Source organism: Mesoplodon bidens (genome assembly GCF_964165515.1).
Source record: "Mesoplodon bidens genome assembly, chromosome: Y".
NCBI classification, from domain to species: Eukaryota; Metazoa; Chordata; class Mammalia; order Artiodactyla; family Ziphiidae; genus Mesoplodon; species Mesoplodon bidens.
Window position 1 is genome coordinate 42,739,317 of NC_138180.1, and position 26,436 is coordinate 42,765,752.

A 26,436-nucleotide genomic window follows, 5' to 3' on the forward strand; every position below is an offset into this window, starting at 1 on the left:
GTGACTGAGTTGTATTGTGTTGTACTGTACAGCAGCTGAAGGGAGTACACTGGAGTACTGTGTTCTTACTCACGTCTCCTGAGTATTCATACAGGCTGCTAGGGCAGTGCTTTCACACTGTGGCTTGTGACCAGTTAGTGGATTGTGAAATCAGTTTAGGGAGATCAGAACCAGCATACTTACACAAGATAAGATAGAACAGAAGAGAACAGAAAAGATTAGAGTGTAGGTAGTGAGGGGTAAAGTATTGTTTTGTGAAACCTGTTTTATTGGTGAGGTATGAGTGTACTGGCTTTCAATGTGAAGTGTACCTCATACTATAGATCACGGTCAAAAGAGTTTATAAAAACACTGGTCTAGTGTATATATACCTAGAAATGAGAATGCTGGGTTGAAGGATTTGTGCTGATTCTAGATAGTGCCCGGTTCTGCTCCAAAGTAGTTGTATCAAATTATACAACCGAGAACATTTCCCGCGTGGTTTTCACTTTCCTTTCCCTGAGGGAGGGTAATAAGCCCTTTTTCAGGTGTGGGCTGACAACACGAGAAGGCTGGGACGAAGGTGGCACAAGTGTAGTGTCTAGGTTGGATTTTTAATATTTTTGTTAGAGAGAAAATGACATCTCTTGTCAGTAAAGACGGCTTTTTTCTTCTTATTCAGTACTTTCATTTTTGCTTCTTTTCACTATGTCCAGTGGTCCTGGGTGTCCTTTACAGAAATACCTTGGACATCTCACCATTAAGTGTGATGTTTGTTCCTGGGGTTTGGTATATACGCTTTTATCAGGTTAAAAAAGTCTCCACCTAATTAGAGTTTTTTAATGAATGGGTGTTGAATTTTACTGCATGCAGTTTTTTTTCATTCATATACCCCTCCCCCTCACCATATGGCAGTGCAAGCACAGAGTCCTAACCAGGGAATTCTGCTTTTCTTTTCTTTCTTTCTTTCATTCTTTCTTTTCTTTCTTTTCCTTTCCTTTTTTTTTTTTTTTTTTTTTGTGTGGTACGCTGGCCTCTCACTGTTGTGGCCTCTCCCGTTGCGGAGCACAGGGTCTGGACGTGCAGGCTCAGTGGCCATGGCTCCCGGGCCTAGCCGCTCCACGGCATATGGGATCATCCCGGACTGGGGCACGAACCTCTGTCCCCTGCATCGGCAGGCAGACTCTCAACCACTGCGCAACCAGGGAAGCCCCTTTTCTTTTCTTTCTTTTCTTCTTTCTTTCCATACCCCGAGGCTTAAGGGATCTGAGTTCCCCGACCAGGGTTTGAAACCAGGCCCATGGCAGTGAAAGTGCCGAGTCCTAACCACTGGACTGCCAGGGAATTCCCTACAATGCTTTACTAATTTGAAAATATCTTTGATTCCTAGAATAAGGTCTGCTTGGTTGTGTACTATGATTTTTTTACCACATTGCTGGATTGCTATTGATTTTTTTAACTGACGGCAGCCTATAATTTTTCTTTGTCATATCTTTGGTTTTAGTATTGAAGTTATACAGGCTTTAAAAATGAAGTTATACAGGGCTTCCCTGGTGCCGTAGTGGTTGAGAGTCTGCCTGCCGATGCAGAGGACATGTGTTCGTGCCCTGGTCCGGGAGGATCCCACGTGCCACAGAGAGGCTGGGCCCATAAGCCATGGCCGCTGAGCCTGTGCGTCTGGAGCCTGTGCTCCACAATGGGAGAGGCCAGAGCAGTAAGAGGCCCGTGAACCACAAAAAAAAAAAAAAAAAAAAAAAAAAAAAAGAATTTATACAGACATTTATTTGGGATGTTTCATATATGACAGGGAATTACCTGTTACTTGAAGGTTAATTTGTTTTTAGTGTTGTTTTTTGGGGGGCTTCTTGTTTGTTTGTTTTTTGTCTGTTTTTTGACAGATGGGTAAGTTTCTGTGTGCTGAATGTCTTTAATTGTTGGTTTATTCAAGTTTTCTACATTTGAGTGAGTTTTGCTAATTCATATTATTCAAGAAAAATCTCCACTTCACCTTAGGTTTTCAAATATATTGGTATAACATTGTTCACTGTATTCTCATTTTTAAAATCTCAACTGTATTTTGGTTGGGTCACCTTTGTCATTCTCTGTATTATGTGTTTAGGCTCTAAGTCCACATGTGGCATGGGCCTATAGTTGGAAAGTCCTAGAAGAGAGTTTTTTTTCCCAGCTAAGCCCAGGCCAAGATAGATTCATGTCGTTTTCATCCCTCCACCTCTTCCATGCCCTCTTGCTTTCTAGTGGACGTTAAAATCCAAGCCCCCATTATACAATTTCTATATGTTGATTGGAATGGTAGTTTTGCTGATGTAGATATTTGTCAAACTCTGTAGAACTAAGGATTTTTAAATCTCTGCATTTGATTGTATATAAATGAAAAAACAAACACCTAAGCATCTAGAGAGTGACCAGCCCTCACCCTGTTCCCTCCAGGGAAGCCACAGCAGCTCAGGGGCTTTCACCTCTGTTTTTCACCTTTCTCTTTGTTTTTGGCCCCTAGGAATTTCTCTTACATCCTTCTGAGCTCACCCTGCAATTTAAAGGATGTCTGTTTTAATTTCTGGAGCATTTTTAGATGCTTATAGTGGCTATAAATCTCATCCACCTTTCTGGTAGAAACACAAGTTAGCAATTTTGACACCTTCAAGTAAATGTTGGTCAGAGAAGATGGCTTCAAATTTTAGAAGAATGAGCTGAACTAGGAACAAAAATATGTGTGAACAGCTGTATAATGAGTTCATTTATTCATTCAGTGTATGTTTATTGTACTTACGTGCCAGCTGCGCTTCTAGGCTGTGACCAAAACAAAACCTGGTTCTTATGGGACTTGGATTCAGTGGAAGGAGATAGCAAACAAGTATGTGATGTGTCAGATTGGGATAAGTGCTAATAAACGCTGCATGATTGCTATAGTTTAGTAGTTCAGTGAAGCAGTGGGAGACTTTTAGATTAAATAATATCTGAAATGTGCTAACCTAAAATTAAAATGTGGTTAATAAACCAGTTAAATGATGCTGACAGTTTTTGGAATTACCATATTCCAGAATTTCCAGCATCTTGTGTCCCTTAGATCCTGGAGTGGCATTGTGATGTGGAACAGTGTTTCAAAACCGTGGTTCTCAGTATTCTGCAGAAAAGCATTTGATGGTCCTGTAAGATTCTGTTTGGGGAATTCAGACCTGCATTAATAGAGAAAAGTCTTCATCTTCGAAATATCCTATGGTCAAGAAATTTGTTTTATTTTCACTCGCCATTTCCCAAATACATTTTACCATGGAGTGATGTATAGAACATAGTTTGAGAAGCATTAGTGTAATAGAATCTCAACTCTGCAGTGTACTGCTTGTGCAACCTCAGTAGCTTTTATTAGGTGGAAATAAATCCTTGCCTTATAGGATTCTTATGAAGCAAATCTAAAAGAATGTGTGTGGAACCTCTAGCGCAGTTCCAGGTATTTGGTTGATTAATAGTTCATGTTAGCTCCTTTCTCTGATTGTTAATATATTTGCTTAGAAATAATTATTATGTACAGAAATTGACAGCATTCTTATTAACCTCTAAGTGTGACTTCTATCAACAGGAAACTGTGGAGATATAAATTTAGTACGTCTAGGTCCAGAAAAGTGTATTAATACTGAGGTCCTAAAATTCAGTTTGGAGAGCCAAGTTAACCACAGAATGAGTAAGTACTGAATAAAGGTATATATAAATTGATTTCTGTTTCTTTTTGTATGGTAGAAAATGGCATGGGCATTAAAGGTAATTTGGAGACCCTAGAAGTAGTCTAGTTTTGAAAGCTAGTTTTTCTTCTCATTTGTATGCATATGTGTGTATTTGTTAGAATCAACAGCTTTTTATCTTTTTTTTTAAAGAAAAAGACTTACCTTCTCATATTCATGAGATTCACAGAAGAAAGGAATTTCTAGATCATCAACTAGATGAACTTTCTCGCCAGCGTGCTTTATGCCGAGGTGGAAGGGAACTACAGGTATCTAAACATGTCTTGATCAGTGTTTTTTAAAAGCTCATAGATAAACTAGTTGGTGAGTATTTGATGCCATTCTTTCATTGTGGAATAGCATAATTTGTGTACAAAAATGTACACAGAGATGGTATGCCTTACATTCGGGGTTAACCTTTTTTTAAAAGAACAAGATAGTAAGTATTTCAGACTTTGCAGGCCACGTGCAGTCTGTTTTAGCCACTGAACGCCACTGTTAATAGCATGAAGGCAGAGTAGATAACACGTAAGTGATGCCCCAAGGGTTGGCCTGCTTAAGCAGAAAGCGTACCTGCAGTACTCTGAACAGAACTGAATCATACACACTATTAAGAATTTATTGGACTTCCCTGGTGGTCCAGTGGTTAAGAATCTGCACTTACACTGAAGGGAGCTCAGGTTCGATCCCTGCTCAGGGAACCCTAGTTCCTCATGAGCATCCCTCATGCTGCACAGGGTGGCCACAAAAAATAAAAGAATTTATCAAATTAGCACCTACTGATTGAAGCATGGGGTGCTGGTTGTCGGGTTGCTGGACAATGAGCTGATGTTTAAAAACAGACCACAAGAGAAAGCGAAATAGAGAAGTTTATTTTCACAGGTCTTGAGGAAGGTATAAGGCATGTCTCGTGGGGCATGACAGGCAGGTCAAGGGAGAGTGCAGACAGAGAGAGGCAGGCCCTGGCGCACATGTCATTATCAGAGTCCATGCGTGGAGTACTTTGGGGTTCCCAGGCTAGGGCTGGATTGGCCAATTTTAACTGAAAGAGCAGGGTTTTGGTAAGTAGCTTAGAGGGTCTCTTATCTAAAGGGCATATAAGGGGAAGGCACTGGATGGCAGAGGAGACTGTTGATCACAAGAGCTTATGTTGGCTGGTGGGCCGGTGACTCCACGGGCTGCCATCTAGGGCGTGCATGTGTGTGAAGGGGCCTAGTGTTAGTTTGGGGTCTCTGCAGGCTGCTTGGCCAAACAAAATGGATGCCAGGGCATCAGTACCATGGAGTAGCTTAGCTAAACTCTGACACACAGCAATACAGAAAGACTGGTATAGAGAAAACACACTGGGTGAATCAGTTTTTCATTGGTAAAGTACTGGCTCACCCTTTTGAAATGTGAGGCAGTCCATTGGAAAGCATTTTAAAATGCTTAATTTAATTTTTTTTTTTTTTTTTTTTTTTTTGCGGTATGCGGGCCTCTCACTGTTGTGGCCTCTCCCGTTGCGGAGCACAGGCTCCGGATGCGCAGGCCCAGCGGCCATGGCTCACGGGCCCAGCCGCTCCGCGGCATATGGGATCCTCCCAGACCGGGGCACGAACCCGTATCCCCTGCATCGGCAGGCGGACTCTCAACCACTGCGCCACCAGGGAGGCCCTAATTTTAATGATGGCATTCTGATTTTTTCCAGAGGCAAGAATTAGATGAAAAAATGGCCAAAGTTTCACAAGAAAGGCAGGAGCTTTCTTCTAAAATTAAAGAGGTAAGTAGTTCACCTGTAGCACTTTACTGGTATTACTTTTTCTTTTTTAAAATTATGAAATAGTTCAGACAACCTGTGGTCTTTTCTCAATTACATTTAAAAATTTGGGGGAATTCCCTGGCTGTCCAGTGGTTAGGACTCTGCTTCCATTGCAGGGGGTGTGGGTGTGATTCCTGGTCAGGGAACTAGATCCCATGTGCTGCAACTAAGAGCCCGCATGCTACAACTAAAAGATCCCTCATGCTGCAACTAAAAGATCCCACACGCTGCCGGGAAGATCCCACATGCCACAACTAAGACCCAGCGTAGCCAAATAAATAAATAAATAAATAACTATTTGAAGATACAGGAAAAAAAAAATACACATCTGAATTCAGGTAGAGTGACAGTGGCTGGGATGTGGCCCAAGAAATATAAGCACTTTTTTTCTCAGTTTTTGGCTGAAAGCATACACTCCTTTTACTTGTTTCTGATCACAAAAAATCCTTCTATAACATGTATAACTTTTCCCAGTTTTCTTTGGATATAAAAATATCAACTAACATTTATATTGGTCAAAGCTAGAATGAGCCAGGTGTGTACCCCATCACCAGCATGCAGCCCTTAATGAAATGAATTGGCGGTCAGGGAAAGAGAGGGTAATACTCAACCGGTAATGGTATTTGTATTTTTGAGCTGAAGTTTTCCTCTTGAATGTATTATTGACCTTCTCTGTGTGGCTAAATAAATATAATTGAACTTAATGTGTATTTCCACTAGCAGTTTGTTTATTTAAATCAAAAGTTATGTGGAAAGCTTTTTATTAAAACTTTAAGCTGAGCCCAAAATTAATCTTCCCACATTTAAGGATGAAGTCCATGTTTACCAGTATTATGGTTTTTGCCGCTGATCACATTGTTCTGTGGGCCATTAAATTAATTGTCCTTGGCAGTTTTACTCATTAGATAGCTGAGAGGAGAGGTATGTGACAGTTAACATGTGAGCACCAGAAGGCCACAGTTGCCACCCTCTCTTCACATACATGCCTTGGCCTCCATGGTTGAATCTATCACATGTTCAGGGATGATTCACGACAGCTTTTTCAGGAGGGGAGATAGGCTACCTGAATCTATGATGAGAGTACTAGTTTATTAATTTGAACACTGAATGATATGCATTGTGAGGTGTCATTCATACTGTTAGTCTCCATCACAGTTTATTCCATTATAGTCTGGACCAAGGTTGTTGGATTCCACTGTGGAACTAGAATGCTTGTCAGTTTCACAGGCGTTTTTGTTGGTACTATCCCTTATAAAAGAACAATATTACATACTTAAAAACTAACAGCAAAGTGTATGTTCAGGCTTAGTTCTGATCCTGGTTTTACTCAGATAATTGCTTCACAACTCAGTAGAATTACTTAATCTTTGCTTATTCTGATACCTTCCCTCATACGTCAGGCTGTAAGAATTGTAATCCACTTCGACCAAATTAAACCTGAATAAATTTTTCTTAATGTGCTTATTATTAACTCATGTTCTGAGATTAGACTCCACTGCAAAGTGTTCTTTCTGGTGGCTTCTGATTATCTTGAATGTTTCTTCTCTTTTCTAGGCTTGAGGTTCCTACCTAACATTTACTAGACATTATTCTGCCACATAATAAGTGTAGTTAAGAATTTATATACAACTGAATGTTGATGAACTTTTATTCTCTTAGGTTCAAGGATGCCCACAAAAGACACAGAACATCATCATCTTAGAGTCCCACATCATCTGCTGCACACTGAGCACGAGTGGTGGTTTGCTGCTCGAGGCTGCTTTCCGTGGGCAAGGGGGTGTCCCCTTTAGTTGTGTCATTGTTGATGAGGTCAGTAAGCAGTCGGCCATACAGCTTTGCTAGGAGTAAGGAGTAAGTCTTAGATGAAGAGTGGCTGCCGAGATGTTGACAAAGTGGTCTTTGCATCTGATTTTGACCTGCCATTACATATGTATTCTCTTATGTTGAAATACGCTGCTAATGACCCACCACGATGAAAATTTCTTTTTCAGTATCGGGACTGCAGTCTTAGAGATTCCTGATTGTTCTTCATAAAATCCCTCCCAAGGATTATTCTAGCTCCTGCTTGGGATATCTCTGGTTACCTTTTTTTTTTTTTTTTTTGCGGTACGTGGCCCTCTCACTGTTGTGTCCTCTCCCGTTGTGGTGCACAGTCTCTGGACGCACAGGCTCAGCGGCCATGGCTCATGGGCCCAGCTGCTCCGCGGCATGTGGGATCTTCCCGGACCGGGGCACGAGCCCGTGTCCCCTGCATCGGCAGGCGGACTCTCAACCACTGTGCCACCAGGGAAGCCCTCTGGTGACCTTTTGAAGCATTTTTAATATAACTCTGGACAGCTCTGAGCCACCGTATTTTCAGCTAACATCTTTATTTCTACTTCATTCATTGAGCAAACATTTATTGGGTACCTACTGTTTGCCAGAATGTAGAGCCAGAAGACAAAAGAGATGGAAAATGAGGTACAGAGAACCCATCCAGGAGATCCAAGATCCAGTATTCACCAAAACGAAGGAATAGAAAAGATGGAAGTGATGAAATAATTGAAGGAAATGTCATTGAATTGAAAAGAAGCTTGAGTCTTGCAACTGAAGCGGCCTACTGAGGAGCAAGGAAGAGAAAGGGGGTGGGGCACACAGACACACAGTCCCCCCAGGCATGTGCCCAGCAGGGACAAAGAAGACAATCTGGGGACATGACATGGCCCTTCTTGCTTATGGGCTGCTTCCCAGGTGGTAGTGGCACCTGAGTGGTGGCTGACTTCAAAACGTGTGTGGGTTTTTTTCCCCCGCTTCGGCGTTTAGAATGTTTTTGTTGTTTTGTTTTCTAACCAAAGGAAGTTCTTATTTTTGATCTTTGGTGCAGAAGGAGAAAGTGTATGTTTCTGAATGGTTAGGACACTTGTGAATTGGATAGACTGTATATGGATAAATAAATAATAGAGATAATTCTGATTATGTCTCCATTCTGTACTCTCTTACCAAGGCCGGACAGTCTTGTGAAGTTGAAACTCTTACTCCACTCATACATCGTTGCAACAAGCTCATCCTTGTAGGTGATCCTAAGCAGCTCCCTCCCACAGTCATTTCTATGGTATGTTTTTTCACATTCGTGTTGCTTTAAAGTGGAAGGGGCTTGTTTGGGTTTTTTTTTGTTGTTTTGGGCGGCGGGGCGGTCTTTCTTGGATCATCATCTCTTATTTGCAAGGATAAATAGGGAATGGCTGAGAAAAGAGAACCACTGTTGAGAGCCTTCATAGTGAAAGTCTCCGGAAATGCTCCTTTGTTCATAATGTGCTTATGTGTGTGTGACAGGAGCAGTGTGAGTGTCACAGACCAGAAGTTTACGAGGAGGATGTCCCATGTGCAGTGGGCTGTTCCTTTGGGAAAGGCAGTGTGCAGCTGTTCTAAGGGCTGTATCTGATTAATTTTAGTAACATAAACACCAAAACAATAATAAAAGAAAAACTTTAAAAGCAGGGAATAGAATCCAACCTCCTGATTTATCTTTCAATATGTGCAAATTTGAGGAAAACAGTATAAAGAGAAATTATTCTTACAGTAACGTTTTCAATTTTAGGTTTCTTTATCCTATAGCACAGGAAAATGCCGGTGTCCCTCACATCCTCTGAAAGGGAAGGTGGTGAAAGAGGTTGTGGGCTGTGCTTGTGGGAAGATGAGCACCAAAGTTGTGGTTCCCTTCACTTCGTTTCTTAAATCTCACTAAAGATGGCTCCTAGAAATGCACAGCAGAATCAGGATTCAGATGTTTTGGGTAATCTTCATAGGTCTAGATGACGGTTTTGAAGTTTAATGAAATTTGAGCATTTTACTGATACATAGATTATTTGTACAAATATAGAGTAGTGGCTGCATAAACTGTCCCAGAGAACAGACCATTTTCACAGCATTTCTGTTACGTTATGGAAAGAAAGCAGGGTTTTTTGGTTAGTATTGTTTTTGACTTTGGAATCATCAAAATGATAGTGCAGTTCTTTGACGTCTGAACACTCGTGCGTGACTGTTCAAGGGAGTAGCCTAGGAGCGCCCATGTCCCTGAGTGAAAAGCTTGTCCATAGGACAGAGCTGCTGTGGGGGGTTCTGCTTGTGGAGACCTAGGAGGAGCCAGCTCTGCCCTGCATTCTTTGAATAGTTGCAGTATTTCAGAAACCTACTGATTTAACTTCCTGAAGGGCCTTAGCACGTGGTTAGTGAAAAGGGTTGTCGATAGGCCTCAACTTCACTGTCTCCTTTGGTGATTGATTAAAAACAGCAGAAATGAGAAAAATCCATTTGGGCTTTTCTTATTGTTGCAAAAATAATAGAGGCTTATTGAGAAGATTCAGAAAATAATTACAAAGTTAATTTTCTCAGCATGCCTTTCTAACCCTAGGGATAAGTACTATGAACAGTTTAGTGAGTATTTGAACAGTTTGTGGGCATGTGTGCGTTGACTTTTTTTCAGTCTGTGTTCATTGAGTGCCAGGCTAATTCAAGCACTGTTTTTAAGTTCTGGCGTCATGACAGTGACGAAAATTGACAAAAATCCCTGACCTCTGGCTTCCCTGGTGGCACAGTGGTTGAGAGTCCGCCTGCCGATGCAGGGGACACGGGTTCGTGTCCCAGTCAGGGAAGATCCCACAAGCCACGGAGCAGCTGAGCCATGACTGCTGAGGCTGCGTGTCTGGAGCCTGTGCTCCGCAGCGGGAGAGGCCACAACAGTGAGAGGCCCGCATACCACAAAGAAAAAAAAAATCCTTGCCCTCATGAAGCTGACATTCTAGTGGGTAACAGGCAGTAAACAAGTTACTAGATTCAGAATGTCAGATGGCTATAGGGAATGTATAAATTTGTGTATATGTATGTAGGTTTTTTTTTTTTAATTTATGGCTGTGTTGGATCTTCGTTTCTGTGTGTGGGCTTTCTCTAGTTGTGGCAAGTGTGGGCCACTCCACATCACGGTGCGCGGGCCTTTCACTATCGCGGCCTCTCTTGATGCGGAGCACAGGCTCCAGACGCGCAGGCTCAGTAATTGTGGCTCATGGGGCCAGCTGCTCCGTGGCATGTGGGATCTTCCCAGACCAGGGCTCGAACCCGTGGGTCCTGCATCGGCAGGCAGACTCTCAACCACTGTGCCACCAGGGAAGCCCTGTATGTAGGTTTTGACCTTGTTTAAAGGTGGAAGAATCAGTCTGTACCAAATTACCTTTTTTTCCAGTCAGTAAATAGATCAGGGATATATGTTCATGTCAAAACATAAAAATCTCCATCATTTTGTAGGATGGACTCAGGTTTTTTTTCTGGAAGTAGATGTGTTACCTCATATAAACCTCTTTCTTTTCTCACAGAGTGAAATAAATGAGGTTTTTTAGCTAACTTGAATAGATAAACTTTGGGGGGTATAGATGAAATTGCCAAATGTCTACTAAAAATATTCTCTTTAATTATACAAACCTATTTAATATCACATATGTAAATAATCACTTATATAACTAATATAAATAAGAAGTAACGCCTGTTTTCTCCACTCTGATAGTTTGTGAAACAGGTTTATTAAAACTTTGCACATACATCTTCAACGCTCATATTGTCAACGTCACTCATAAAGATTGCATCATCCTAGTGGGTTTTCCAGAGCACATTTTTTGCTTCTAGATTATTTAAGATGTAATACTTTTTGAATCTTGATATGATGCTACCATTGAAAAGTATATCCCAAGGCACGACCGTGATAACATTAAGACAGTTTTCTTCGTTTGTCAATTAAGTCACTGTGTTTCAGATCACAGGTTTGTAACCCTTTCTTGGATTTATGAAATCAACTTAGTTGCCTGTGTCCTCCACTAGAATGTAAGCTCTGTGACATTTGATCTTCACTGTAGACTGTCAGCACCCCAAATTTTAGCTGCTTGGTATATGATGGATGGATGAAGAAAGTGGTCTTTCAGAGGCTTATTTACAATGGCATTCATTATTTCTAGTTGTGATAGCATAGCCCAGAAATAATTGTTAAAATCTGTGTTACAGTTCTTTGCTGCTTTTATCATTGATTCTTTCAGGTGACCCCTGTTAGCACCAAAATAGCGAGAGTTGTGGTCATTCACAAGATCACATCTCGTTCATAAAGCAGTATGTGGGTTTTCTAAATAAGGGGAAAATACCTTAACTTTTGTAGTCAAGCTACATGGCTTTTCTAGGGCTGGAGTCGGAAATATCTTCTCTCTCTGAATCTTTGGTTGTTGGTAATACCTTGTACATTTGAGAGGTCAGTGATTTTTTTTTTTAATAGTGGGAAAAGTACACATGAATTCTTGCAGATTATTGTTTTGTTTTCCTCCTTTCAGAAGGCCCAGGAGTATGGCTATGACCAGTCAATGATGGCCCGCTTCTACAACCTTCTGGAAGAGAACGTGGAGCACAACGTGATAGGCAGGCTGCCTGTCTTACAGCTCACCATTCAGTACAGGATGCACCCAGACATATGTCTCTTCCCATCTAATTACATTTATAACAGGAACTTGAAAACAAATAGGTGAGCTCTGTTCATTGCATGTTCAGCTGTTTTATTTGTAGGTTTGGCTGCTTAGGAAGAATAGCTCTTTTGTTGTGCTTTTAGGTCTTGTTATTAAAAACACAAAGGTTTAATAATTTTAATTACAAAAGTCCTATTGATTGTAGCAAATGCAGATAAATGAAAAGAAAGGGATAAACCCAACCCCTATTGATACTACCCAGAAGTAATCACTGGTAACATTTTGTTATATCTACTTCCAGTCCTTGTACTATGCACATCTTTTTTTTTTACTTTTTCTCCTTTTTTTGGAGGAAAAAAGCACACCATGCTCTACATAGTATACTGTAGCATGCTTTTTTCACTTACTGTATTATGAGTAACTTTCCAATCATGATTGTTATATTTTAATTTACATGGGTCATTCTCCCTAGTACTAGAATAGAAATGAAATTCACCTGCTACCTCTCACTAAAATATGTTATTTACAAGTATTGAATTTTATTTAAAAAGAAGGTCCTTCTTGTCCTCTTAACTTTCCCTTGCTCTCTTCCACAGAAAGAACAAATAGTAATAATAATTCTAAAACATTTTCTCTTGTAATTTGACTTGCATTCTAAATGGTGGCTGCTCTTTTGTAGAATGACAGAGACCATTCGGTGTTCATCTGACTGGCCATTTCAACCCTACCTCGTGTTTGATGTTGAAGATGGTTCAGAAAAGCGGGATAATGAGTAAGTTCTCCTTTTTCTTCAGTCCCCACTGATGGTCCCAGAATTTTTGTATTGTTTCTGTTCATATTTAAATTCAAAATACTTTCCATATAAATCTCTCTGCCTAGTGCCAGTGCACAATCATTTTCTTTTAGCTGGGTTGATAACTTCACCTTTTCAATCATAAATTACTGATGTCTTTATATATTTCAGTCTTGATTTTTTTTTTCTTAACTGGGTAATGGGGGTTATGTTACCTAAAATGCGGTCAGCACTTCAGTAGATCCATGCTGAGATCCCAGCTGTGAGTAAAACAGACGTGGCCCCAGTGCAAGGCTGCTGTGGTCCAACAGGCGAGACAGACATTAACCAGGCCATCACCGTGGTGATTAATGGTTCCAGTTGGGTTAAGTATTGTGACGGATAAGTACAGATACAGTTGAATCAAGGTGTGAGGCAGAGGGTGGACAATACTTCCAGCATGTTGGATTGTGAATCAGGTGGTTTGTGAATGACAGCACAAAAGGAGCAGTGGTTGCTAATTAGCAAGCACCTCAGAGGAGCCGGGGCTTCTTGTGAGAGAATAAAGGAGGAGGAGCCCGGAGGCTGCATTTGTTAGCACAGATAGAAATGCCACCCCTGCATCATGACGTATGAAGAAATAGAAATTCCACCTCTGTGTCAAGAGAGAGCTGCAAAGCAAGTGGTGTCCTCCATGAGAATAAGATATTAGTTAATAGTGGTGGAAGGAGGGGCCCCTCAGTGAAGAAGTCAGAAATACGGAGCAGTTGGCTGGGGGGTTGCTATTCCAGAGGGACTGTGGAAGTTGTAGTGGGGTCTGTTGGAATGGAGCAGGGGATTGAGAGTTTACCGCATAAGTATTATGGAGATGGATGGTCACGGGAAGAGAGTTGGCCTGAGAGGTGACCAAATAAAGCTTTCAGGTATGGAAAAGAAAGCTAGCTGACTGGCTTGTCCGTATAGTAAGTCTTGAAATTAGAATAGTGAATATTTAAGGCTTTAAAGTGAGACAGATAAGGTAGCCTCGGGAATAAAGTTGCGCGTGCAGGGCATCCCCCAGTGTGCACACATGTTGCATTTGGTATGGTGATGAGGGAACGCATTGTAGTTCAGGAGATGAGTTGGGAGTGCAGGATGAGGCCAGCAAGGACAGAGGACGTGATCCTGCTGTAGGGCCCCGTGTTTGTTCATCTCTGGGAGCCGGGTCACATTTAGTCCGTGTGGCTGCCATCCTCTCGGTCATGTGGTGCATGATCTGCATGACCTGTGGTGGGGAATGCAGGAAGGTAGTACATCTGAAGCACTTTTCTCAGTGTTGGGAAGATAGTCAATCCTTAATGTTAGCTATTCATTAGTCATATCTTCATTATTATTATGAATACTTTCGTTCTCACTGTGGCTATCCCTGTTTTAATAAGTGAAGAAACTGGTGCCTTAACATCACGTAACTCGAACCACTTTTCTCTCCTACAACTTTGTGTTTCACTGGGCAGTTATTTTTATATTTATTCATATGTACAATATTAATGGTCATTATAACAGCCTCTTTGAATCACTGCTGACTGAATAAAGATGAAACCTACCTATGTACCCTTTACTGTAGTGGAAAACAAAGTGGAACTTAACTTAGCAATTGGACTGCTATTAGTTTTGATGTGTTGTATTTTTTGTTTTCATCTTATTTAGCTCATATGTAAATGTTCAAGAAATAAAACTGGTAATGGAAATAATTAAACTTATGAAAGACAGAAGAAGGGATGTTACTTTCCGAAACATTGGCATAATAACCCATTACAAGGCTCAGAAGACGATGATTCAGAAGGATTTGGACAAAGAGTTTGATAGAAAAGGGTGAGGCATCTCTATTTTTACAGATATTTTGAGTTTTTCTGTTGAATTAAAAAGAAGAAAGAGGGGATAGAAGGAAAGAAGCAAAGGAAACTTAACTCTAGGGAGTGGTCTTAGACCCTGGTAGTATAGAACAAGGAGACTAGGACCCTGGCTCCATAGACTTGTGCTGGGAGGGAGTGTGGTTACACGTGTAGCCCCTGCAGATGGAGTGCCTCCTCCAAAAACAAACAAACAAACAAAAAAACACACGCAAAAAGCTAACAACAACAACAACAAAAAACAAACGGCATACTCTTACATCTAGAAAAACCTAAAAAAATCTATGCAAACTACTGGTCCTTATAAACAAGTTCAGCAGAGTTGTAAGGTACATGATCAGTATACAAAAATCAGTTGTATTTCTTTACACTCCAGAGAAGTCTGAAAAGGAACATTTCTTAAAATTCCATTTACACTAGCATCATAAAGAACAAAATACTTCGGAGTAAATGTAACCAAAGAAGTGTGAGCTCATACACAGAAGGACAAAACGTTGTTGAAAGAATTTAAAGTACTAGATAAATGTAAAGACATTTCATGTCCATGGATCGGAAGACTTAATATTGTTAAGATGGCACCATTCCCCAGGTTGATCTACAGATTCATTGTTACCTCTGTCAAAATTCCAGCTACCTTCTTTTACAGAAATGGACAAGCTTATTCTAAAATTCACATGGAAGTGCAAGAGACCCTAAATAGCTTGACAGAGAACAGTGTTGGAGGGCTCACACTTCCCTCTTTCAAAATTTACTACAAAGCTATCAACACTGGTACTGTCATAAGGGTAGACATATATAGACCAATAGAATAGAAGTGAGATTCCAGAAATCAGTCCATACATTCATGGCCAGTTGATACTCAACAAGGGTGCCAAGCCTACTCATTGGGGAAATAATAGTTTTTCAACAAATGGTGCTGGAATAACTGGATATCCACCCGCAAAAGAATGAATTTAGATCCCCGTCTCACACTGTATAGAGTAATTAACTCAAAATGAATGAGTGTCTGAGTCTAAGAGACAAAACTATAAAACTTACAAGGAAACAAAGGTAAATTTATATGACCTCAGATTAGGCAACAGATTCTTAGATATGATACCCAGGCGCCAGTAACCAAAGGAGAAGTAAATCGGCCTTCATAAAAATTAAAAACTTACGTGTTTCAAAGGACACACTATTGGGGCCTCCCTGGTGGCGCAGTGGTTGAGAGTCCGCCTGCCGATGCAGGGGATACGGGTTCGTGCCCCGGTCTGGGAGGATCCCATATGCCGTGGAGCGGCTGGGCCCGTGAGCCATGGCCGCTGGGCCTGCGCATCCGGAGCCTGTGCTCCGCAACGGGAGAGGCCACAAGAGTGAGAGGCCCGCATACCGCAAAAAGAAAGAAAAAAAGAAAAAAAGGACACACTATCAAAAGAGTGAAAAGACAACACACAGAGTGGGAGAAAATACTTGCAAAATATTTATCTAACAAGTCATATCCAGCATATATAAAGAACTCATACAACTTAATAAAATGATAATCTAACTTTTTAAGCGGGCAAAGGATGTGAAGAGCTTTTCTCAAAAGAAGATAAACAGAAATCCAACAGGCACATGAAAAGCTGCTCCACATCATTTGTCATGAGGGAAATGCAGATCAAAACCACAGTGAGGAGATATCATTTCACACCCACCAAGATGACTATCATTACAAAAAAAAAAAATAACAAGTTTTGGAAGGGATGTGGAGAAATTAGAATACTTACACATTGCTGATGAGAAACTGCAGAAAACAGTTTGGCAGTTCCTCCTAAAGTTGAACATAGAATTACCACGTGACCCAGCAATTCCACTCCTAGGTACATACCTGAAAGAATTGAGAAAGGGTTCACACAAAAGCTTGTACATGAATGTTCGTAGCAGCATTATTCATGATAGTCAAAAAGTGGAAACAACCCAAATGTCCCAAAATGGTACATAGGTAAGAAGTAAATTGTGTATCTGTACAAGCGAATAGTCAGTCGTGGAAGGAATGAAGTACTGTTACCAGTCTACGACACAGATGAACCTTGAAAACATTATGCTAGGTGAAGGAAGCCCAACACAAAAGGTCCCATATTTTATGATTCCATTTATATGAAATTTCCCATGTAGAAAAGTCCATAGAGACAGACAGTAGATTAGTGGTTGCCAGGGCCTGGGGAGGGGGAGATAGAGACTGATGGCTGATAGGCACAGGGCTTCTCTCCTGGGTGATGGACATGCTATGAAATTAGATAGCGGTGATGACTGCACACTGTAGTGAATGGACTGAACACCACCAAATGGTGTGCTTTAAAATGGTGAATTCTGTGTTATGTGAATTCTACTCCAGTTTTAAAAGATAGCACTACAAAAGTAAGAAATACTACTGTATAAATATGTATATTTAATAATTATCTTTTTTCAGCAAATATGTTTCTCTCTTCGTAAATAGGCCAGCAGAAGTAGATACCGTGGATGCCTTCCAGGGTCGTGAGAAAGACTGTATTATTGTTACATGTGTCAGAGCAAATGCCATGCAAGGCTCAATTGGGTGGGTAACTGTCATCATTGATTCTTTGCTTGTTTATGATCCAGAGTTAGATCTTTTTAATCACTGTTAGAGAATACCATCATTTGCTCTATTTTCTTTTATAAAAAATTGAGTAATATCATGAAGGTTTCTTTTTTAAGTTGTGAAGTTGATCCACTGTTAGGTCTGCTTCTCTTGGTACCTTGTGTATTAACCCATGTCACAGTGTGAATCTGTTGTTTCACTTGATAAGAGTGAAACAGATTATTGAATCCAGTATATTTTGCAGGGGCATGCTCCTCTCCATGGTATGTGTCATAATTGATCTACTATCATATTTTTAGGATCTTTGAAGGCTTAAAAATCATACCATTAAAATTTCCAATATCTCATCCAAGTCAAAATAGGAAATCGACAGACAGATGCATCACTTTGAAGGAAAGCACTGGGCCTCTTGTTTGTTTGCTGTCCATAATGGGAATTGCTTCTGTGTCGGGTCCTGCACCACGAGCTTAAAGCAGGAGCCCAAGAAAAGCTGTCTGAAATGCCTGTGTCTCACCTACACTGACATGCCGAGCCTTTCTGAAGAAAGAAGTAACTCTTTTTTTTTCCTTCTATTGCTTAGGTTTCTGGCAAGTTTGCAGAGATTGAATGTCACCATCACACGAGCCAAGTACAGCCTCTTCATCCTGGGACATTTGAGGACCCTGATGGTAGGTACATTCTAGAGGACCGGGGAACTCCAGAGTTTGCTCATGATGACTGATACCGGGTTGAGGTTTTGTTTTTATTTTTCATCAAAGTGGAAATGATTTTGAGGCTACAAACAATAATGAGCCTCTTCCCACTGGTTGTTTTGTCCTCCAGCAGCTTCTTCCTGGGAGCTTTTATAATGCCTAAACCACTCACCCTTTCTTAGCCCAAGACCCAGGTATCCGTAGTGTACTCTCAAGATGAGCTTTAAAAAAATTGTATCTACATCATAGAATTGTTAAGAAGACATGTAAACCCATATATGTAAAGTGCTAGAAGATGGGTTAGCACTTAGTAAACACTCAGTAAATGTGGCTATTAGCCTAGCTTAATGCCAGAGAGAGGGGGAATTTGCAGGAAAGTGCTTGGATCTTCATTTCTGTCTTGGCACTTAGAGCAGCACTGCTTGCTGTTTCCCTTGAGGGGTGAGTGGCATCAGAACTCATCCATGCGTACAGATACTCCTGTAGAAGGAGGGGCAAGTTTACATGTGTAGTCGACAAATAGTAATAGTACAGCTTAATTTGGTGAACCACAGCTAGATAAAGCATGTATTTGCCTGCCTCATTAGGTGTAATAACTCAGTTTCTCTAATTTCTGTATTTAACAGAGTCATTGTTTTATCTCAGGAGAGGTGCCAACTCAGTAGGATTTTCCCCTGTTTTGGTTAGTTCCACCAGAGGGCGGCCAAATACAGTCTTTCTCATTCAGCTCTTACCTAGATTTGTGGTCTTCAACCTTTGTTGTTTGTGTACCCCCTTGAAAGAATGTTTAAAAGCTGTGTATCCTCCGCTTTTAAGTTTATATTGAAAACGTTTCATCGTTAAGTGTTGATAAAGACTTTGTTCCTAATGTATTGTAAATATTTGACATTTTAAAAGAAAGCTATTAAAAATAAATCCATTATGCCACTCTTAAATATATCCAGTGGAATAGAGAGCAGTGCTATTCTTTCTGCTCTTTAAAATTGAATTGCCATTTATACTGTTTAGGATAAAATTCAGTGGGGGTAGTTTATATATTTTCATAATTAAAAGGCTTTCTGTTAATATGACTATTAGGCTTTTCTGCCACAAAAACTTTACATGTAAATTTGAAAATTTAAAGAATTGGTTTTCATAACGATTTGGGGAAACTGTGTGAAGGGTGTGTGGAACCTCTGGACTGTTTTGGTAACTTCCTATGAATGTATAGTTACCTCGAAGAGTTTTTTAAAAAAGTATATTTTTCCTGTGACCATAAGGATCTGAGTATTAACAAATGATATCTTGTCAGTTGAGTAACATATTAACAATTACTCTTTTCACACAGTTGAATTTTGATAATGTTCAAACCCGAAAAGTAAAATGTTTATAGAGTTGTGTCTCTTAGATGCCCTGATTGCAGGAGCCTTCATGGGCACCCCTCTGTTTACCACCCCCTCTATTTGACACCCAGGCATGTTTACCTCCCCTAGCTGTGTGCCCTGTGGTCAGATTTGGGACAGGTGAGACTTGTGGTTGTGAAGGATGGAGTGGAAGGGCAGAAAAGCCCCAGGAGGACATAGGGAACTGGGGTTTGGAAGCTGAGGTTTGGGCATTGATTCCCAGAAAACGTGCTCACAACCCCCCGAGTAAGTCTCTGTGAACCCCAGAGTCACCGTCACGCAGATTTGAAGACCACTGACGTCTAGCTGCAGTATAGACGTTATTATCTTCACTCTGGGAAGCCAGTGTGACAAAAAGAGACCGACAGAACAGAGTAGAAAAACTTCCAGTTTATCATTTGGACTTCGCAATCCAACTTGCGTATTTGTCCTTGGGCTTCCCCCTTCCCGAGCCTCTTTTTTGGTTTTTCAGCCCAGTTTCCCTTATGGAGATAGAATCAGTGATTAAGGCACTCGGTTTCCTCTGAGAAATCAAGACTAATAGCCCCTTCTCAGAACTGTTTTTGTGATCTAGGGATTGGATTAAACAGCAAGTTTAGGTGCAGTAGAATTGGCAGAAATAGCAGCAAGGCCATCTGCTTTACATCTGCTTTCCAGCCACAGGGTAGGACTCTCAAGAGCTCTCCTGAGTCAGGGAGATCTGAGCCTGGTACTGCTTACATGCACCTTCCTGATGCATGCGGTCACCGTACCGTGCACTTGATTTACGTGACTTACTTTAAAAGGCCCTGTGAGGTCTGCATTGCCACCATAGTTTATCAAATCCAAGAAGCCAATAGTTATATAATGTGCGTCATTATTTTATGCTCCACTATTGAACTGTGACACTTTATTTTCACTTAGAATTTTTGTCTTATAGTGACTGAAAGAACTCTTTTAGACTTTAGACAGATTTTTATTGGGTTGGCCAGAAGGTTCATTTGTTTTTTTTTCTGTAGCATCTGAATGAACTTTTTGGCCAACCCAGTGTCATACCACTCTTGTTCATACCTAGGAAAAACAGCAAAATAGGTAGACTAAGATACCCCTGAAAGCATCTCACTCTCAGACTAACACTCTGGTCGTCCCCATTCACCATCCCATGTACCCTTGGTGATGCTCGAACCATTCCCTGTGCAGTCAGAGGCGTGTCATGAGAGGGCCCCACTGTGGTCCCGGGGTTTTTTCCAACTTCTGATCTCCATTCTCCAAGTTGTAGTGCTGGTACTTTCTTGTCTTATCAGAGGATGTCTGTGGAAAGATTTTTCAGGCAAGAGCCAGGACTCATTCCTTTTAGAAGTGGTTTGTTGACTAAAAGTCAAGAGGTTGTAGTCGCCCAGCCATGAATTCCTCCAGGATTACATACATGGAAACTGCTGTCTGGCCTAGAGGCACCCTAAAGTCAGAAATGGTAAAATGTGAAAATAAAGTGCATTTTATTTATTTTATTTTATTTCAACACACATTTTAGAGTCATTTAAATAAAATACTATTCATACCTTACAGTGAGGAAACAGGCTCAGAGAGGTCAAGTGATTTGACCAAGGTCACACAGCAGGTCAGTACTATGTATGCAGCTTCACTGCTATACCCTTACCCACCTTCATGAATAGTGCAGGAGCCCCCATGAGGGGAGCTATCCTTTCCTTCTCTTTCCTTCAGTCTCTGTCTTTTTTTCCTCCCTCATACTCTCTCTTTCTTCTGTCTAAAGAGGCCCAAGTTCTGATGGTTGTAAAGAAGCAATTTATTGCTGAGGAAACTCTAAAAGGAAGAGAGGAGAGATGCGTGAGTTGGGTTTTTGTTTTGTTTTTCCGTTTAGATGTGCTTTTCATAATTTAAGCTCTTCTAGAAAAGAGACACAAGTGAGACGACATCTTTGGAATAGTTATCTCAGCAGATTAAGATGGTTTAGCCCTTGGGAGTTTGGGAAGCCTTTGGGAATTTGATGCAAGCTGTGGTCCTCTTTCTAGAACAGTCAGCATGCACTCAAGAGTTAGAGCTTTCTGAAACCAAGCCTTCCTCTTCCAGAATGTTAGCCTTGGCCGGAGACAGGCAAGACTCTAGGGTCAGCAGTGTCAAAGGGAACTTGGTGGGATGACGGAGCCCTTCTGTGTCTGTGTTGTCCAGGATACTAACCCTAGTCACATGTGTCTGCTGAGCACTTGAAATGTGGCTGGTGTGACTGAGGAAATGAATTTTTAATTTTATTTAATTGAAGATTAAAGAGCTACATGAGGCTACCGGCAGTTGGTACAGATTTGCATGACAGCTAATTCACCACGTGGCCTGAGTATCAGTGGTAAAATGATGGAAGTACTTTCTTAGAAGTGGTTCCCAGTGTTCTGTTCTAGCAGCATGGCTTTATAGTTTTGTATTCGACCTTATTTTTCCTTTCAGCCTTGTCTGAAAAGTAATGGATTCTTGAGAATCTGTTCACGAAAGTATACTTACTATTTGTTCAGAAGTGAAAGCTGGAACCTCTGCTTCCCAAGCATATGAGTGTTTCTTTGGGATGTAATTTTCTTCCTTCTCTTTGTTTCAAGGAAAACCATCATTGGAACCACCTGATTCAGGATGCGCAGAAGCGTGGTGCCATTATTAAGACTTGCAACAAAAACTATAGACACGATGCAATGAAGATTCTGAAACGCAGGCCCGTACTGCAGAGAAGTCTGACTCACCCTCCTGCTATCACCCCAGAGGTGTCCAGACCCCAGGGCAGAGTGCCCAGCAACAAGGTAGACAGTGAATTTGCCAAGATGTCTCTTGCTTCTTCCCTGTACCCCTCATCCTCTGAGTCCAAAGAAGCCACTGTCACTGTTACTGCAAAGGACCCTGAAAGGCCACCCCTTCAGGACTGGCTTCGGGACCCACGACTGCTTAGGAGGATGGGCTTGGGCTGTGAAGCCAAAGGGAAGTGCCTCTGTGAGCTGCAGCCCTCGAGCCCCCGGTATCCTGGAGCAACGCCTCCCTCTGGAGAGCCAGGCTCCCCTGGAAGTCACCAGGATCTGACCAGTATCAGGCAGCATGCCCCCGCCAAGGGAGCTGCTGTGAACAACCACAGACCTCATATGCAGTGTGATCCTCCAGCTGCTAGTACCAATACTTCCACGAGTGAGAGAAGATGTGCCCAGGAAGGGGAGGCACTCAGCCACAGGAGGGAGACCAGGGCCTTCACCAAGGGGGATCAGGAGAGGCGTGGCTCTCTGAGCCACCACACAAAGAGGAACTCAGGCTGGGACGAGAGCGGACTGGAGGAGGAGGACAGTAGCTTGAAGAAGAGGAAGCTTTTATAGTGGAGCCAAATGAGACTGTCAGCCACAAGCATTACTGCACATTTCAGATGACCAGCTAGTAGGACTGTCCAGATAAGATTATTTTTTTTTTCCTTAAAGGAGTTTGTGTGCTGTTGGAAAACAGAAAATGTATCCTAACACATGGGCCTCTTGGTCATCTTCAGTACATTTTGTCAGTTGCAAAAGCTTTCACAAGGCATTTGTGTATCAGTAATAATGTCCTCGAAGTCGAAGACTTAAAATGTTGATCTCTTGTTCTTCTGTAGGAAAGGTCAGACTGGAGGATTTTAAGAGGATGCTGTAAAAGTTGGAATGTATATTTGTATAGCAAATAACAGAATCCTCTTAAAATTTAATCTGGTAGACAGCTTTTCTTTCCCCTGCTTAAAATGTTAATCATTTTCAACGGAACCAACCTTATATTTAAAAAAAAAAAAAAAGATGGGAGCAGGGCAGTTCCTTTCAGAGATTGTTGTAGCAAACAGACGTTTTTAACAGCCCAGGTGGCCTGAGAGAAGTGAGTCAATGTGTTGGGTCAGAGTCCTGTTAAACCAACTGGAGTGTCCTGGGCAAGACCCTGGGAAGCAGAGCTCTGTTAGGTGAAGTTCCACTCCGGCACCTTTTTAGACGAGGCACCTTGGCACAGGATGTTACATTTCTGTGATGAGTTTGTCTGCCCATTGTAGTCAGCACGTAGTTCTCTAGCTAAAATTCTCATTCTTCGTGAGATAGAAGAATGTGAAATGAAAGAATAATTCTTGAAATGTCATTCAGATCCCCCCAGCATATTGTGAATTTCCTGCAACTGGTGGGTTACAAATCCAGTGGTTGCCAAGTATTGGAGCAGTGCTGGGGTGGCTTTTGGAAGCCTGGGGATCACCAAGAGAATCCAACTCATGAAAATCTGGATGTTTAACATCTTCCCAAGGGATACTGGTCACCAGGCAGCTTGAGAACCAGTTAGGGCAGACCAGATACAATATTTTAGGCAGGAGAGAAACATCCTCTAAAAAGCGAAGGATGGGAGAGGAGTGCAAATGCTTGGGAGTTGAGAACAGGGAGAGAGTTGACAGATTGCCTGTCATCTTTGGAAACCATCGTAAGTGACGCAAATACACCGCTGTGGTGGAAGATCTGGTTAGAGGGGTTGTGCTTCTGTGAAAGGAGGTGGCCATGGTGGGTGGTGATTTGAGAGACTTGATGGAGGGCAGGGCTGCCTAATGTCAAAGTCCAGTTTTCCAAGCGCACACACACTGATGTTGAGGTATCACAGACTGAGAATCTGTGTTAGTAACAGTTGACCATTGTTTGAACTAGCGGTTTGTAGTGAATGCTTTGCAGCCCTAGTTAATTTGGGGGAGAAAGCATGCATTCCTGAAGACGAATGTGCACCATTTGAAACTTTTTCAGTCATCTGCTTTTTAAGCAAAAAGGGCTTTGTGTTCATCAGGAATTCTACTGAAGCAGGTTATTAAGAGCTTTCAAAAAAAAACATTTGGTTGCCAAAGGTTTAAGCATGCTACTTCTTTGTTACCCTTGTCCCTCCCTCTGGTTTCCAGACCTCTGCTGATGGGATTGAACAGTCCTGTCACTCGGGGAGCACGTGCTCTGTCCCCACAGTTAGCCCCTGCTCCCTGTTGACAGAGGCGGGCTGAGCCCCACTCTGGGTAGGGGCTTCGTAAGCTTCCTGCCTGGCCTTTGGCAAGAAAGCTCATTGTTTCTTTAAGTTTACTTTCCTGCTATCTTGGTAAAATGCTTCATTTAGCAGACACTTGTAGTGACAATGTAGAGAATCTAAAACCTGTAAGCTTAGAGAAGAGGCATGCTGGAAAGAGCTGGGGTCAGGAACTTCTCCCACTCCGCTCACACAACACGTGAAGTAAGTGCTCCCCACCGTACGTACTTTGCTGCCCCACCCAAACGATGTTATTTCCAGTTAAGTTTGGTGCCTGTTCTCACACGTTGTGTTCACTTTTGGTCCACCTTCCACCTGGTCTGGCAACGTGAGAATTAGTGCATCATCTCTGGTAATGAGCAAGCCTGTGTCCTGACAGCCTCTCCCAGCAGGAAACAGTCATACCTGACATTGCATTGGAATCGATTGGTGGTTCCTGTTGATGTATGTATTTGCATGAAGCATTTCATATGTACAGTGTGGCCTTTCCTGATGTGGCTGTCAGTGCAGTGTTGTTGATTGGTGGTTAACCTTACTGCAGGTGAAAAATGCAGCTGTTAGTTTCGTCCTTGCCCTGGCGTTAAAGAAAGTGGCCTTCTTTCAGTCTTAGTTCTTTGAACATGCATATATTGTACTTAAAAATTTGTTTTGCTTCTTTGCATATAATTTGCTTTGGATTTACTATGCATAGTTTATTGAGTTTTTGTTTTCATGTATTATCAGGAGGAAATTTGATAAGTACATGTGATTAACCTCCTGTAAATGAGTTTTACAACAAAATTGTACTAAACTATTTTCTAAAGTTAGTTGTACAGATTGATAATTTTTTGGCTGTAGTTTTGATTTGTTCTATGCTCTGAATTCCTAGCTGGGATTTGGCAAGCAATAGCCCTGTTGTCTTTGTTAAAACCTGAACATTAAGGGAAAATGGCAGAATTAAAAGTGGAAACAAGAAAACTGACGTGGTTTAGGAGTTATGTGTTTTTGAATGAAGGTTCAAGGTACTTCCCAGATACTCCATTTAGTCTGCCATTAGATTTATTTTATGCCACAATTATCTGGTGGGGATTTGTTTTATTCAGGTTTCTCATCCAGTCCACAACCCCAGCTCTCCTTGCTTCTCAGCTGTTCTTGGAATCTTACCCGTAAGGTTGCAGGGTGCACTGTGGCTAGTTGTGGTGTCAGTTACACGTTGACGTTTGGTCCAGAAACGCACGCTCACCTCCAGGCTAAGATTGGGGAGCGGGTGAGAGAGGAGGGATGGATGAACAGCGACCCACGAAAGGAGCTCCCGGGGCGCCAATGGGGGCACAGGGAATAGATGGCCAAGTTGGGGGTCACCACTGCTGGTTACAAAAGTACAACTCGTGTTATAAAAGCAGTGGCTTCAGGGGGTGCAGTCAGATGTGCTGTGCTCCGCCAGGACATGGGCACCATCAGCTTCGCTGTGCCTCCCACTCATTCCGGATGGAGGCACCAACCACCCACGAGCGTAAAGTGACATACGTGTTCTGGGGCGAGATCAGCTTGCCAAGTGACCTGATGGGAGGTGAGCGCTCTGCGATGGCCATTTTATTTGTGGAATTTGTTACTGCAGCAGCTGGAGCAGTGATTTTTAAAGTCCCTCCTGAGCAACACGCACTGTCACCACCATCTCCTGGGGTTCACCATTTATTTTTTGAGGAATAAATAATTCAGGGAGGAAACTAAAATTTAGCTTCAGCTTAAATAGAATTCCCAATGTTCTGCAGCACCGTGAAGGCTGGTTCTGTACACAGGGGGTCCCTCCATAACTCTGAAAGGACCTGAGTTATCGTCACCCTGTCCTGCTGTACAGAAGGCATTTGCCAAGTCAAATGGCATAAATGGTGTCTGCAGTTGGAAGGTGCTCGGAACCACAGGAGCTGCCTTTGTGCTCTCTTCGTTAGAGCTTGGGCCCAGCCGTGCTGGTGGACACTGTTGCCTTTGGTCTAAGGAGTCTTGCTGCAAATCAAATTGTTAGTAGTTTTCAGCCTGGGAGGTGCACTTTGGAGTCACCTGGGGGAACTTCAGAAAAATTCCCACTCCCGGGCCCTACTGTAGAATTCCTGATTTCATGGGTCTGGGGGCAAGTACTTGTCGCCTTTTCCTTT

General features: G+C 41.8%; 1 protein-coding gene across 1 annotated transcript in view; it reads left to right on the top strand.

Annotated features, from left to right (window-relative positions):
* LOC308609674 (putative helicase senataxin) overlaps positions 1 to 22,629 on the top strand; it is a gene marked incomplete at both ends in the record, with an annotated part of 69,433 nt that extends 46,804 nt beyond the window's left edge. The window contains 11 exons of the mRNA XM_081223390.1: positions 3,575 to 3,676; positions 3,867 to 3,982; positions 5,401 to 5,472; positions 7,171 to 7,320; positions 8,495 to 8,602; positions 11,853 to 12,040; positions 12,661 to 12,753; positions 14,440 to 14,604; positions 17,098 to 17,196; positions 17,801 to 17,888; positions 21,877 to 22,629. Of these exons, the coding sequence (XP_081079516.1) occupies positions 3,575 to 3,676; positions 3,867 to 3,982; positions 5,401 to 5,472; positions 7,171 to 7,320; positions 8,495 to 8,602; positions 11,853 to 12,040; positions 12,661 to 12,753; positions 14,440 to 14,604; positions 17,098 to 17,196; positions 17,801 to 17,888; positions 21,877 to 22,629 (1,934 nt within the window). The remainder of the gene's footprint in view (positions 1 to 3,574; positions 3,677 to 3,866; positions 3,983 to 5,400; positions 5,473 to 7,170; positions 7,321 to 8,494; positions 8,603 to 11,852; positions 12,041 to 12,660; positions 12,754 to 14,439; positions 14,605 to 17,097; positions 17,197 to 17,800; positions 17,889 to 21,876) is intronic.
* Between the last annotated feature and the right edge of the window lie 3,807 nt (positions 22,630 to 26,436).